The sequence below is a fragment of the Leuciscus leuciscus genome (assembly GCF_965113295.1).
Source record: "Leuciscus leuciscus genome assembly, chromosome: 3".
Lineage (NCBI taxonomy): Eukaryota > Metazoa > Chordata > Actinopteri > Cypriniformes > Leuciscidae > Leuciscus > Leuciscus leuciscus.
In genome coordinates this window covers 16,781,317-16,796,714 of record NC_138727.1, presented here as the reverse complement: position 1 = coordinate 16,796,714, position 15,398 = coordinate 16,781,317, and the positions used below count along the sequence as shown (strand labels likewise).

Genomic DNA, 15,398 nt, shown 5'->3' with positions numbered 1-15,398 from the left:
TTTGTATATGTGTATACCTGTAAGTGGGATACAAGAAACTCCAGCATCCTCTGTGTGGTCACAGTTGTGCTCCCCCCAGGCGTTTTTTGGACACTGTTCTATGGAAAGCTCATTTCCTGTGCAGCTCACCTCGTCCAACAATACACGCCCCGAGCCTGCACCGAAATATGCTCCCACCCAAGCCTTAGCGATGCCACTGTACACAAACATCAGAATATAGTACAAAAACAACACTTCAGTGGAAAATTTTAATCACTGAAAGTAATAACGACTCAAAGAAAGTAAAACAATCACTGTGTAGATTAAGATTAAAGCTGGCATCCCAATAGCTATTTATTCGTTCATATACATAGTTATTATAAAATCAGTTATTTGTGAGTGCTGCATGCATTATATTATGATTCAGATGAGCTTCTTCAAATGCGATTTTTCTTACACTAAAGAACTGTCAAGCCATTGTGAAAAATAAGTACATTTCATTGTATTGATGTTATATAACGTGGTTGTGGAAATAGCACGAAGAAGGATGATGATGATAAAAATGGTCTTTAATGACAAAACTCAGGAAACAGGAGAAAACCACACTAACATTAACGAGAACGGACGAAGACTGAGGGAGAACACAGGGTCTAAATACACAGATCAAACAAAAGGAACTAAATTAGAAAATTAACATGACACAGGTGAAAAGAGATGACTAATTAGACAGACTGGGGAAAACTGGGTCACAGGACTAAACCAAAAACACTATGGGCCCTATTTTAACGATCTGAAACGCAAGTGTCAAAGCGCAAAGCGCAAGTAACTTTGTGGGCGGGTCTCGGCGCTGTTGCTATTTTCCCGGCGGGATAAATGACTATTGCGCCAGGCGCAAATCTAAAATGGGTTGGTCTGAAGTAGCTTCATTATTCATAGGTGTGGTTTGGGCGTAACGTGAAATAAACCAATCAGAGCGTCATCTCACATTCCCTTTAAGAGCAAACGCGCTTTTTCCATAGCGGATTGCTATTGAAACGGCGGATTTGCCAGGCGCGCGCCAGGAGCGGTTCACAGCCAAGGAGAGCAACGCTCTCGTCACGGCCGTAAAAGAGAGAAGTTACATTGAAATGGAGAAACCCACCCAAATTAACTTCGGTTAAACAGGCGTATGATAATTTGGGTAAATGTGTAAGCTAGATGTATGCTTTTATAATAAATAGTCTATCTATCTATCTATCTATCTATCTATCTATCTATCTATCTATCTATCTATCTATCTATCTATCTATCTATCTATCTATCGTAATAATGTATTCAAAAATGAAAACTGCTGCTTCTGTGTAGATGAGAGAATCAAAGTGTAGGCTATGTGCGTTGTGCACACGCTACATTGATTATGGCCAAGCATGCGCCCTTAAAATAGCATATGAATAACATGCGCAACGCGCCACTGACTTTAAACTATTTTTTCCTGGTTAGTGGCGCAATTGTTTTCTAAACCTGCAAAATAGCATGAATGAACGTTTGCGCCGGAACACGCCTCCTCTTTGCGCTGAACCGCCCCCGGGAGCGCAAGTGTATTTCCTAACTTACCGACGTGCTTCTGTGGAGGGAAAAGTCCGCTTTGCGCGGGTGCAAAATAGGAATGATACATGCGTCGGTGTACAAAGTCACTTGCGCTGGGTGCAAGATAGGGCCCTATGGGTCCTATTTTAACGATCTGAAACAAAAGTGTCAAGCGCAAAGCGCAAGTAACTTTGTGGGCGGATCTCCGGCGCTGTTGCTATTTTCCCGGCGGGATAAATGACTCTTGCGCCCGGCGCAAATCTAAAAGGGGTTGGTCTGAAGTAGCTTCATTATTCATAGGTGTGGTTTGAGCGTAACGTGAAATAAACCAATCAGAGCGTCATCTCACATTCCCTTTAAGAGCAGGCGCGCTTGTTCTAAAGCGGATTCCTATTATAACGGCGGATTTGCCAGGCGCACGCCAGGAGCAGTTCACAGCCGAGGAGACCGACGTTCTCGTCAGGGACATTGGGGATGGAGAAACCCACCCAAATTAACTTCGGTTTAAACAGGCGTATGATAATTTGGGTAAATGTGTAAGTTAGATGTATGCTTTTATAATAAATTGTCTGTCTATCTATCTATCTATCTATCTATCTATCTATCTATCGTAATAATGTATGATTTGCAAAAATGAAAACTGCTGCTTCTGTGTAGATGAGAGAATCAAAGTGCGCGTTGTGCACACGCTACATTGATTATGGCCAAGCATGCGCCCTTAAAATAGCATATGAATAACATGCGCAACGCGCCACTGACTTTAAACTATTTTTTCCTGGTTAGTGGCGCAATTGTTTTCTAAACCTGCAAAATAGCATGAAGGAACGTTTGCGCCGGAACACGCCTCCTCTTTGCGCTGAACCGCCCCCGGGAGCGCAAGTGTATTTCTTAGTTAACCGACGTGCTTCTGTGGAGGGAAAAGTCCGCTTTGCGCGGGTGCAAAATAGGAATGATACATGCGTCGGTGTACAAAGTCAATTGCGCTGGGTGCAAGATAGGGCCCTATGAAACAAGGGAGACAGACCATACATGTAACAACTGACTGTATGCTTGTAGTGTACTTCAAATCTTACAAGTATTTTTTTTTAAACTCAACTTGCAGATAAAATAGCATTAAACACAAAAAAAACACAAATGTAACCTTAACATTTAAGTAAGTAATAGTTAAGTACACTTTTAAAACCACTCTAAAGCTCAGCGCTTTGCATTTATTTATGAATTTAAACTATGATGCATTTTCGTTTAATTGCCTGTAAACATGACATTCAGTATATTAAAGTATATTATTTACATAATAAGTACTCTTTTTAAAAGTATGTAACACAAAACTACAGTCCAAGATATCCATGTCATCCAAGATATCCATGTCTTTCTTTCTTCAGTCGAAAAGAAATTAAGGTTTTTGAGGAAAACATTCCAGGATTTTTCTACACAGAATGGACTTAAATTGCAACCAACTATACCAATGTTCAAAGAAGGTTCAAATGTCCGTCTCAATGCAGCTTCAAAGTCTCTACACGATCCCAGTTGAGAAATAAGGGTCTTATCTAGCGAAACGATCGGTCATTTTCAAAAAAAAAAATATATATCTATATATATATATACTTTTTAACCACAAATGCTCGTCGAGTACCATCTCTGAGATGTGCCACGCATTGCGTCATCACGTTGGAAAGGTCACGCGTCACGTCATCTATCTAAGTTATTTGTCTGTGTACTCCGGTTCAAAAAGGTAGGGAAGGGCAACAAATTTCATCTCATTTTCTCCTCCAACTTCAAAATCATCCGACATCTTTGTTTTAATTTATTATTATTATTTTTGGCCTTTGACCTTTCCAACGTGATGACGTAATACATGCATTACAATAATGCATACGTAATATGCATCTCAAAGATGGTACAAGACGGGCATTTGTGGTTGAAAAGTTTTTTATTTTTTTATTTTTTTTATAACCGATCGTTTCGCTAGACAAGACACTTATTTCTCAACTGGGATCGTGTAGAGACTTTGAAGCTGCATTGAGACGGACATTTGAACCTTCTTTGAACATTGGTATAGTTGGTTGCCATTGAAGTCCATTCTGTGTAGAAAAATCCTGGAATGTTTTCCTCAAAAACCTTAATTTATTTTCGACTGAAGAAAGAAAGACATGGATATCTTGGATGACATCGGGGTGAGTAAATTATCAGCAACATTTTTTTTTTAAGTGAACTAATCCTTTAATTAATGTGATTTTTTTTTCTCACTAAAATTGAGCAGGAATATATATTTCAGCCCTGAAGGATAAAACCACTCCATGATTTAGTCTATTGCAATTGTTTATGTTAGCATGGAACCTCCTTTTTAATTTCACATTGATTTGCTGGCAAAATAGGCCACAGTTATACATAACAGGTAATGGGAGAGAGATGTCAGAGGCAGCCATTTAGTCTGTTACCCTCGGGCTCTTCCATTCTTAATCGGTGAGGATGGCAGAGCTCCAACAAGGATTTCTGTACACTCACATTTAAAATCGAATTGTTTCAAGCAGACTTTGTGGGTCACATTAAGAGTGTGCTATGAGATTATATATATTTTTCATTCTTTCTGTGATTAATAGGCAATCAAGCACAAAGTTCAGCAGTCAATAATCACTGAAAGTTGAGAGGCTAAGGAAGTGGAACTGGTCTCAGACATGTGCACGAACCCACACATTTTATTCAACAGGAGTTGTTTCAGCTCAATAAAGAGCCATTCACATGAGTGATTATTATACAAACTCACACACCTGCAAAGCTCACTTTTGGGCGCCATTTATTACGTCCGTTGTTACATTATAGTTGAAAAGCTAGAAACAATCAACCTGATTCACATCTTGATCTTTCCATTCCCTCTTTCCGTTCCTCTCTAATTCCTTTCCTCCCACTAAATCACCCTTTACGCCTCTTTGCCTTCTCGATCTGTCTTCCTCTGGCACTCATCCTTTCATTATCTAAATTTTCTGTCCGTCTCTCACACACTCACTTTCTTACCGAGAACACTTTGGCTTTGTGTGTCAGGGACCTCCCAAGAAAATATTTCACATTTTTATGCAGAGAAGACACTCAACTCCTCTCTTTCTCTTTCCCTATTTATCACTCCTACCTCCTCTCGATCTTCCTTCTATTTTCACACATCTCAGTTGAAAAGAACGCCCTGGTGTTCCTCTAAATAGACTGTGTGTTCCCAAAAAAACAGGTCATGCCTCTATGGCTATGTTCAGACAGGCTGATTTCTTTGGCATACATGTCTAGTTTTTTGAAGGGCTGTCAATTAATGAATTATTAATAATGAATTCATTTAGAACAATTAAACATAAACAAATAAAATTAATAATAATAAATGTAAAAGGAATACAAATATAAATATTTGTTAAGAATATTGTGATACAATTAATGAATTAATCAGCATATCAATAGTAAAACAAAAAATTCAAACAAACCCAATCCAAGTAACATAATATGTGGTGTAAAATGTGATTAAACTAATTCTAGTTAGATCAGATTTCAAGTATGTTTCATAATATGGGACAAAACATGAATGTAATGTTATTCACAAAGCGCAGTAGTGTCTGGAGCCATGTCTGAATCCATTCATTCATTCATTCTCATAAGTGGCATTCACTGTGTACTGAATGACAACTAAGCATATGCATGAATGTTGTGTTGAATGATGCGCCTAATGATTTCAGTACCACAGCGGAATGATATGATTCTTTTCTCTTATCTCTCTACTATGGCAGCCAACCAATGTAGATATACCAGATATTTTCTACACCAGGGGTGCCCAATCCTGTTCCTGGAGATCTAGGCAGCGTCTGAAAGCTTAGGCAGCTGACTTTTTGCCTCGCTGCCTTATCAGGCAATGACTTTGCAGGCAGCGTTTGTGCACAAAGGTAACTGATTTCGAACTTACCTTTCGAACTGACTTCTGAGGCAGCATAACAGTTTAATATTCTACAACAAAATAGAGCTTTGGTGATAACTAAATAATATATAAAATTACTTCAATAGTAATGTTTTTGCTAGAAATGACATCAAAAGTGGAAAATGTTGCTCAAAAACGAACATTTACACAGAAACTGACCACCAACCGCAACTTTCAGATGCCATCTTAATTTTTTAGCTGTCACGGAATGGTACACACAGGATTGTGGGATATCAAAAGCCAGCGAAGGATATATCTATCTTCAAAAACTGATCAGATGAAGCTATCTCAAGAGTGACTATTGGATTCGGACGTGCCTTGATGCCTTCCTACCGTGGAATGCATCCTGCAAAGATAGCATTTTTAAGTTTTCGGACGCAGCCCTAACTACCTGCAGAGTTCAGATCCAACCCTAATCCAACACACCTCTCAGTAGTTATCCTGAAGATCTTAACTAGCTGGTTTAGTTGTGTTTGATCAGGGCTGGAGCTGAACTTGGCAGGAAGGTTCAGAAACAGGATTGGGGACCCCTGTTCTTTACTATCTGAATTGACCTGATTTGACCTAATTGGATTTGTAACACAAAAGATTGGATTTTAAAACCAAAACCAAAACCAAATGTGTGCGTGCGTGTGTGTGTGTGTGTGTGTGTGTGTGTGTGTGTGTGTGTGTGTGTGTGTGTGTGTGTGTGTGTGTGTGTGTGTGTGTGTGTGTGTGTGTGTGTGTGTGTGTGTGGCCTGGTAAACCCTATACATTATGGGGAATGTCCCCACAAAGATGGCAATATCCAAAATATTGTCCTTGTATAGACATTTTTTGGTCCCCATGAAGAAAACAGCTTATAAATCATACTAAGTGATGTTTTTGGAAAATGTAAAAATGAATAAAGTTTTCTGTGATGGGTAGGTTTAGGGTTAGTGTAGGGGGCCAGAATATGCAGTTTGCACAATTTAAAAAAATCATTATGTCTATGGAAAGTCCCCATAAAACATGAGAACACAACGTGTGTGACGTGTGTGTGTGTGTGTGTGTGTGTGTGTGTGTGTGTCTTACCCCAACCCCAGCTGTCTGCAGACCACCTCAGCGTCATTATCGTCCCACTGGTCATCACACACTGTGCCCCACTGTCCTGCATGATGCACCTCTACTCTGCCCTCATGCGCTGATGGACCACCAGAGAGACGCACCGGGACAAACACTGAAGCTATACATACACACACAAGCTTCAAGATATTTTCCCTTTACTTGAGAGTATATTTGTGATTGCGTCTGTGTTTATGTATCTGTGAGCGTGTGCATACCCTCCACTGGTGTGCAAGAGACGGCAGCCGCCTGACGGTTAACACACTCTCCCCCGTTCCATACGGTGCGATTGCACTGCAGTAAGTCCTCTTCCTGTCCCTCACAGCCCACAGTCTGCCAGTGAACTACAGACACCACCAGACGTGACAGAGGACTCACACGTGCACGTGCCCTGTAACTGAGACAAAGTGCAATTTTTTTCATTTTTGTCTAATTTATCTCACTTCAGTCATTTAATCCATTTAGTTTTCATGATATTTCAACTATTCATTAACATTTGTCAAAGTTTGTAAATGATAAATAGTAGACCACATGTTCTGAACCCTGGGGTCATGATCCCACATGCGGTTGCAAATGATGCAGATGCAATCGCAAGAAATTTTTGTGAACTTGATATATATATTTTTTTTTTTTTGTTAAAATAAGCATTAGCAACTTTTATAGCCACAGATAATTCTGCATTATGCTGTTCAGTATTGCAAATTATTCTTGAGTAACTGTTGGAACTCTCTTCTGTCCCTGCTCTGAAAAATATGGTCGGGATATTGATAAGGAGCTGTCTGACTGACATGTACAATGACTAATCTCAGTTCACATCCTTTAACAAGAAAATGAAGATACCACTGACAGAATATTTTGTTATTTATAAATGTGTAAAACTAAATTACAGAATAAATTTAAAAGATTTAATCCCATGAATCTCATAACCTGGCAGCTCTTAAACATGTCAACGTCTTAAGCATAAGCACTTTTGATTCATGTCAACCATTAAGCCGATGATTGTTTCCCTATATTATTTTTGTTCAGTCATTCATAAATGAGATGAAATATTGAGAGATAAAAAAAAGGTGCCAAAAAGGCTACATGTTACCCATTACATTAACAAATAATTGGTTTACACTGATTAATTAATTTAACAATGCTCAATAAAGAAATATAGGCTACCGTTTAAAAGTTTGGTAAGATTTTTTTATGTTTTTAAAATTAGTCTCTTATGCTCAGCAAGGCTGCATTTATTTGACCAAAATAAAGTAAAATAGTGATATTGTGAAATATTGTTACAATTTAAAATAACTGTTTTCTATTTGAAAATATTTTAAAATGTCATTTATTCATGTGATGGCAAAGCTCAATTTTCAGCATCATTACTCCAGTGTTTAGTGTCACATGATCCTTCAGAAATCATTATAATATGCTGATTTGGTGCTTAAGAAACATTTCTTTATTATAATCAATGTTGGAAATTGCTGCTTAACATTTTTGTGGCAACCGTAATAAATGTTTTCAGGATTTGTTGATGAATACAAAGTTCAAAAGAATAGCATTTATTTCAAAAAAAGAAATATTTTGTAGCATTATATATGTCTTTACTGTCACTTTAGATAAATTCAATGCACCCTTGCAGAATAAAAGTTTTTTCCCCAAAGAAGGTCTTACTAAATCTAAACCTTTGACTGATAATGTATAACATTAGAATCTCAGTATGTTTTATGTATTTAAATACTATTATACAAACATTGGCAATATACAAACAAGGGAACTACTTGCAAAAGAATGGAGCACAAAGATTTCAAGACACATTTCTCAAATCTGAACTACTTTAAAACAATGAGTCAATGATAATGAAATTGGCAGAATATTGAACTATGTTTTTATTCTTAAGAATGTAATTTGCTGCCTATAAGCTTCTACTATACAAAGCTTGAGAGCTTCTGTGGTAGACAGACAGATGGAAAACATAAATCAAAGTCAGTGAAGTCTTTCTCTCTAGCTTTTAAATAATTCAAGTCTGTTCATCTATCAAAGCTGAGACACCCAATGAATTATTCACAAATTGCAAATGGACTCTAAGCTCCCGATGTCAAATGATGACGGGTCCACGCATATGTATGTATCCGTTTGTATTTTAATGGTAAAATAATACTTTTTGTCAGATTTATAACTGTCATTGTTGTGTCATGTGATCTACGAGACCCTGCGGTCACCTCTCCCTAAGCACACTCAGTAATGACCTCAGACAAATGCTCTCAGATGTGTGTGACCGTGATAGACACAAACCACATGGGTGTGTTCGAGATAGAGATTAGAACTCTCTGGGGAAATCAGCGATCTTATTTAAAACACCCGCACACATATATTCACCGCCTGACAACTCACTCATATGCTGTGTTTAAAGGTGAAAGATTGACCTTTGACCCACTGGGGTCAAATACCAAAGGATTCCATGTACAACCTTACAAAGATGTTTTGTGGTTAGGGAATAAACAAAGCATATGGTTGTCGGGACACAGCAACTATCTCTTTGTGGCAGCATTGACTTCAAAAACTAACTACAAACGCATCTTTTACCATCCACCATGGACAGACATAATATATGCTGAATATTTCAGCAGTACATAGTATGTCTGGTTTGTGTTCAGGTTTTGGGAAAAATAAAATAACATTCTTAGTCTGTTCTTACTATGCATACTGCCTACTTTATGCAACCTTTGTGAAACAATATGCATTATTCAAGTTACATTAGTAGAGTGCAACATTGTTGTCACATGACCTCACCACATTGCATGTTTAAGTCAGATAATGGCATCCAGTTAGTATCTCAGGGTCAGGGATGGTTATTTTGCATTTCTAAATCAAATTTTCAGGATAAAATAGCTTTTTGAAGCTCATGCAGTCGAGAGAAAGTCAAACCATTTGGAATGACGTTAGAGTGAGTAGATAATGATGATGAAATGTAAATTTTTGGTTGAACTATTCCTTTATCTCCTGACTGTCCAGTGTCAAGTGTCAAGTATCAAGTCAAGCACAATTATTTCTGCATTTTAGGCCAGATTACCTAAACAGGGTGGAAACTCTTTTTTTAAGGTGTTACACGTTACACTTGCTAAAGTAATAACAGTAAATTATGCATAATTACAAGTAACTAAACCTAAACCAAACCTTACCGTAACCCTATTGCAAGTACATACTTACATACATATAGTATATACAGTACTTATTTGAGTAAGTATAATGTAACTACGTCACATTAAAATAAAGTGTAACCAACAGGGCAAATAAGCGTGAGACCGCAACCCTTTGAAAGCGCCGATGGGAGTGGAAAGCTCTGTGGGTGATCTACTAACAATGTGCAAATTAAACAACACAGACATAGCCATGTCAAATGCAAAACGGGTTAAGACATGCTTTTTTTAGAGTTAAATAATGCAGCAGTAAATTCACTACCGCAAACCTTAGTAAATCACTTTGCATGATTTATTTTAATACTATATAATACTATACTATATTTAATTCTATACTCTCGTCAATGTTGTGTCCGAAAGGGCAACTCATTTTGCACCATGTATATTTAGTAAATCCTGACAGTAGTTTTTTATTGCCAAAAGAGGGTTTGCTCCAGCACAAGCTGTTAGTAAATCTGGCCCTTAGACTCAGTAGCCACTCAGTAGCCATTGCAACGTCCAGTGCAGCGCATTATGTGGAAATTGTGAGAAAATTAAGCACAAAATACACTACAAGACAAAGCAATTTTGATACAATCCACCTTCACACTAAACACACTAAGGGCCCTATTTTAACGATCTGAAACGCAAGAGTCAAGCGCAAAGCGCAAGTAACTTTGTGGGCGGGTCTCGGCGCTGTTGCTATTTTCCCGGCGGGATAAATGACTCTTGCGCCAGGCGCAAATCTAAAATGGGTTGGTCTGAAGTAGCTTCATTATTCATAGGTGTGGTTTGGGCGTAACGTGAAATAAACCAATCAGAGCGTCATCTCACATTCCCTTTAAGAGCAGACGCGCTTATTCCATAGCGGATTGCTATTGTAACGGCGGATTTGCCAGACGCACGCCAGGAGCGGTTCACAGCCAAGGAGAGCAACGCTCTCGTCACGGCCGTAAAAGAGAGAAGTTACATTGAAATGGAGAAACCCACCCAAATTAACTTCGGATAATTTGGGTAAATGTGTAAGCTAGATGTATGCTTTTATAATAAATTGTCTATCTATCTATCTATCTATCTATCTATATATCTATCTATCTATCGTAATAATGTATGATTTGCAAAAATGAAAACTGCCGCTTCTGTGTAGATGAGAGAATCAAAGTGTATGCGCGTTGTGCACACGCTACATTGATTATGGCCAATCATGCGCCCTTAAAATAGCATATGAATAACATGCGCAACGCGCCACTGATTTTAAAAAAATGTTCCTGGTTAGTGGCGCCATTGTTTTCTAAACCTGCAAAATAGCAAGAAGGAACGTTTGCGCCGGAACACGCCTCCTCTTTGCGCTGAACCGCCCCCGGGAGCGCAAGTGTATTTCCTAACTTACCGACGTGCGTCTGTGGAGGGAAAAGTCCGCTTTGCGTGGGTGCAAAATAGGAATGATACATGCGTCGGTGTACAAAGTCAATTGCGCTGGGTGCAAGATAGGGCCCTAAAGCTTCAAGAACTGTGGTCTAAAAGACACTAAATGTTTAGTTTACTATAGTTAATAATATAATATATACAAAACAATATAATTATTTGTGGTCATCACTTATTAGAAATATGACAGTAAGAGTTTGCTATAATCCATTAAGTCATTCATCACACTAGAAACGGATGTCAAGTCCAATGCATTGCAGGATATTTCTGCAAAGTTTGATCTGTGATATACTGTATATTTTGATAAATATAGTAAGTCTTTCAGACATTGCAAACAGCCTACGTACTGCAAGTGGTATGACAGTATGTTTTACATACTGTGTGTACTGTACAGTATATGTGTGTATGTGTTACCCCTGTCCCAGCTGTCGACACACCACAGCGGCATCTCGGTCATCCCAGTCATTACTGCAGATGGTTCCCCACACACCATTCAAATACACTTCTACTGTACCATCCAACTTGGATCTGCCTCCCTGCAGTCGCAAAGAGCCTGCAAATACACACAAAAAGTGAGTTAAACTTGAGTGTTGTTGACCTTCACTGCTCAGGCAGGTGATAAAAGTAAATGTTCTGCAAACAATTGGTTCCGCTGGTCTCCGTAATCTTGATAAATGTGAGCATTACAAATGTTCCCACAGTTACGCAGCACGAAAACATTAATCCATGACTTGCTTTATGTGATGACAGAGGAAAGCTTTGACCTCCACATGAGTTTCACTTGGCAGTTCTATAATAAATGTGTGTGTTTGTGCATGTGATACTGAAAATTGCTCACAGCTAAAACGTATGTCATGAAAACAATGTAAGCTATTGAGCACAGCAGTACAAAAATGTATATTATAAAACGACTGGGTGCAGATGAGATAAGCCATTTCTTTACTATTAAAATACATCTCTACATTCTAACTGAACATAATATTCACAGGTTTACAGTATGTTACTGTAATTAATAGTTGTGTATGTACACAATGTAGGTATTTCTTTAAGTTTTGGATACGAATTAGCGTAATTCAGAGATACTGATGATCAAAATACAGTAAAATATTGCAAACAATGCAATAATTGGTATTTTTATTATATTATATTATATACATTATAAGTTGTATTAATTTACCAGATACCCCAAACTGAAAACACTACCTATAAAATTTTGATTTTAAACATAAAATAGATCAAAATGTAAACTTCCATAACAAATATTTTCAGATTACATTATAAATTTGGCCACAACAGTATTAATATATTCACTTGCTGGAACAGGTGTGTGTTGTGTGTGTGTGTGTGTGTGTGTGTGTGTGTGTGTGTGTGTGTGTGTGTGTGTGTGTGTGTGGCTACAACAGTATTAATATATTCACTTGCTACTGGAACAGGTGTGTGTTTGTGTGTGTGGGGGGGGGGGGGGAGATAGCACCTTTTATGCATCCAGTGTTTACAGTATGAGCCGCCCAGCTGTTGCATTCAGTTATAAATCACACCGAGCACAACGAAACATGATGGCAGCACATGTTCTTCAAACATTTCAGAGCTTCAAAGCTTTTACAGAATGTTTTGAAAATGTGAGGCGGCGGATGCATGCTGGAAATGTAAACTAATAGAATACCAAAATATTTAAATAAACTCATCCGTTTCCCATTTAATACACTGATGAGCTGTCAACATTCAAAATGATTTTTAACTAATTATAATACTATTGGAAAGATTGTAAACAAATGTCAGAAATAATAAATATGGAAAGATTATAGAGGAACTCAACCTAAAACTTTATACCTCTTCTCCAAGTGTTATTTCTAAGGCCTATATTAGAATATATGGAAATATGAAATATGGATCTCAAAATCAGTCACTGCTGGAAAGGGTTCAAATCGGTTCAAATATGCAAAAGATGCTGTAAAACTGAGTCATTTGTAGGACCTGAAGGATTTTTCTGAAGAACATTAGGCAGTTTAACGGCTCTAGACAAACAAGGGACTCAAGAACAACCATCACAAAACAAAAAACAGTCGTGGACTCGTGGATCATTCAGGTAACGACACACAGTAAGAATCAATATGTATCAATATGTAAACTTTTGAACAGGGTCATTTTTATAAATTCAGCTATTTTTTGTCTTGTGGATATGTAAACATATTTTATGTAAAATATCTTATTCAGGACAGTACTAAATAAAAAAATTATGATCACTCTTATTTTGTAAAAAAAAAAAAAGATATTCACATTTTCACAGATTCTGAAAGGAGTATGTAAACTTTTGAGCACAACTGTACATATAATATATATATATATATATATATATATATATATATATATATATATATATATATATATATATATGTGTATATATATATATATATATATATCTTACAATACAGTTCATTGTTCATGGTAACACGTGGGACTAGTTTTCACAAGGGGAGTTTACTTATCTCACATAAGGTCAACGTGTCGTGTGTTCCACTAACATTTTTTCCCATGGAAAAGTGGAAATGCTTAGCTTTTTTTGTAGCCAATAATTTATTTTATTTTATTATACAGAAATTGACTTTTAAAAACAAATTTACCTTAAAAGGTGTGTGTGTGAGGGGAGGGTGACCTGTATCGACCCGGTCTCTCTCTCATAGCACAGTATCCTATAGGCATTATACGTCTCGCTCTCGATACTATTTATACTCTCGCGTTTGTCACAAAAGTCAAAATTCACTTTCAAATAGTGATTGCCAAATTAAACCTTACTGACTGACTTCTTAACAGCGCATTGACTCCAGATCTCGCGCTCGAGCCTGTCAGAAATGCAAAAGCTCTGAGCAGCTCAAGACGAGACGCGCTCGTGCATATTTACTCATTTCTATACAGCTTCTGCTGCAACCGAAATAACTTACATTGCGAAATTTCTGTTAGAGATCATTGTCTCAAAGTAAGACCCAAATGATAAAATGACCTCGTGCGCCGGATGAGAGTGGCTGCTTTGTTCTCATTATAGGTGCTACCTGAGGCGCGCATACCTTTCCCACGCGTGGATGCAGTGAAGTTTGGACATGTCTTAGCTTGCTTGCGTGATGCATTGCAGTTTTCTTGATCTGAATATGTTTAACTATCAATCATAAGTTAAGCAAAACACTTAAGAATGAACATTAAACTAATCTTGAACGACTAGATCTGCGCGTTGAGGTCTTTTGTCTAAGAAAAGAAACACTTGACGCGCGTTTTCCCCTCGCATAAGTTAATATAAAATACTGCTCTTGCAAATTCATTTTATTTATGTAGCTTATATATACCTTGTTTGCAATCGCAGTACCCCCAGTCAATGCGTCCTCGGCTGTTTGGGAAGAAACACCAGGGCCGAATTCTCCCGTCCGGGTTCCGACAGAAACTGTGATCTCCAAGACCTTTCCCCGGATATCGCTCTTTAACACCGGGCACGTCGTTCCAGTTCATGCATTTCACGCCTGATTCGGTGGCGTCTATAGATCCCACGTAAAAGCCCGCTTTCCCTTTGCTTTGAATACAGTCGGTGAACGGAGACCCGTGAGTGCAGGCGATGAGCAGCAGCGTGCCGAGGGTGAAGAGAAACCCACATCTCACATCCATCACGATCAACCTGTCTGCCACTGTCACCACAACCATAACAACAGTTCCTCCTCCAGTCTATATGGAGACATGGTCCTTGAGTTGTCTCATCTTGTCTTTTGGCTGTTATTGGAGAATCAGAGTCAGACGCTGATCAATAAAAGAGAAACCGCGGGGCTTATAATGACTCATGCATATTGATGATCGAGTCACCAGAGATTTGAAGTAAAAAAATCAATAATGATGTCCTTCATTAAAGTGCGTGAAGGTGCAGAAAATCCAAAATAGTATGAGGCAAATTAATTCCACGACAGAATAGTCAGGACAGCACACATTCTTCTGGGAGATGGTCCACGATTAATGTACGCGCGCCGAACCGATCCTCCCAGAATGTGAACTCAAACGAGTCTGCCACGTTCAGTTAACTCATTATAAGTGTCTGGTCTGGTGTGGTCATCACTGTTGTTTTCTCCGAGGCTCCGGTGTGAAATATTCTGTTCAAGCATTCAGGCATGGTCGCAATGACCAACGGACGAGACAAAGTTCATGTCTGCCCTCTTGTGTCAGGAAAATAATAACTGCTCCAGAATAAAACAGACATAAACACTGTA

General features: G+C 38.2%; 1 protein-coding gene across 1 annotated transcript in view; it reads right to left on the bottom strand.

Annotated features, from left to right (window-relative positions):
* Positions 1-15,283, bottom strand: part of prss12 (serine protease 12) — a 50,094-nt gene extending 34,811 nt beyond the window's left edge. Inside the window, exons 1-5 of the mRNA XM_082164676.1 lie at positions 14,496-15,283; positions 11,575-11,713; positions 6,793-6,971; positions 6,545-6,695; positions 18-196 (exon numbers count right to left, since the gene is read on the bottom strand). Coding sequence (XP_082020802.1) covers positions 18-196; positions 6,545-6,695; positions 6,793-6,971; positions 11,575-11,713; positions 14,496-14,844 — 997 coding nt within the window. The 5' untranslated portion in view covers positions 14,845-15,283. The remainder of the gene's footprint in view (positions 1-17; positions 197-6,544; positions 6,696-6,792; positions 6,972-11,574; positions 11,714-14,495) is intronic.
* Between the last annotated feature and the right edge of the window lie 115 nt (positions 15,284-15,398).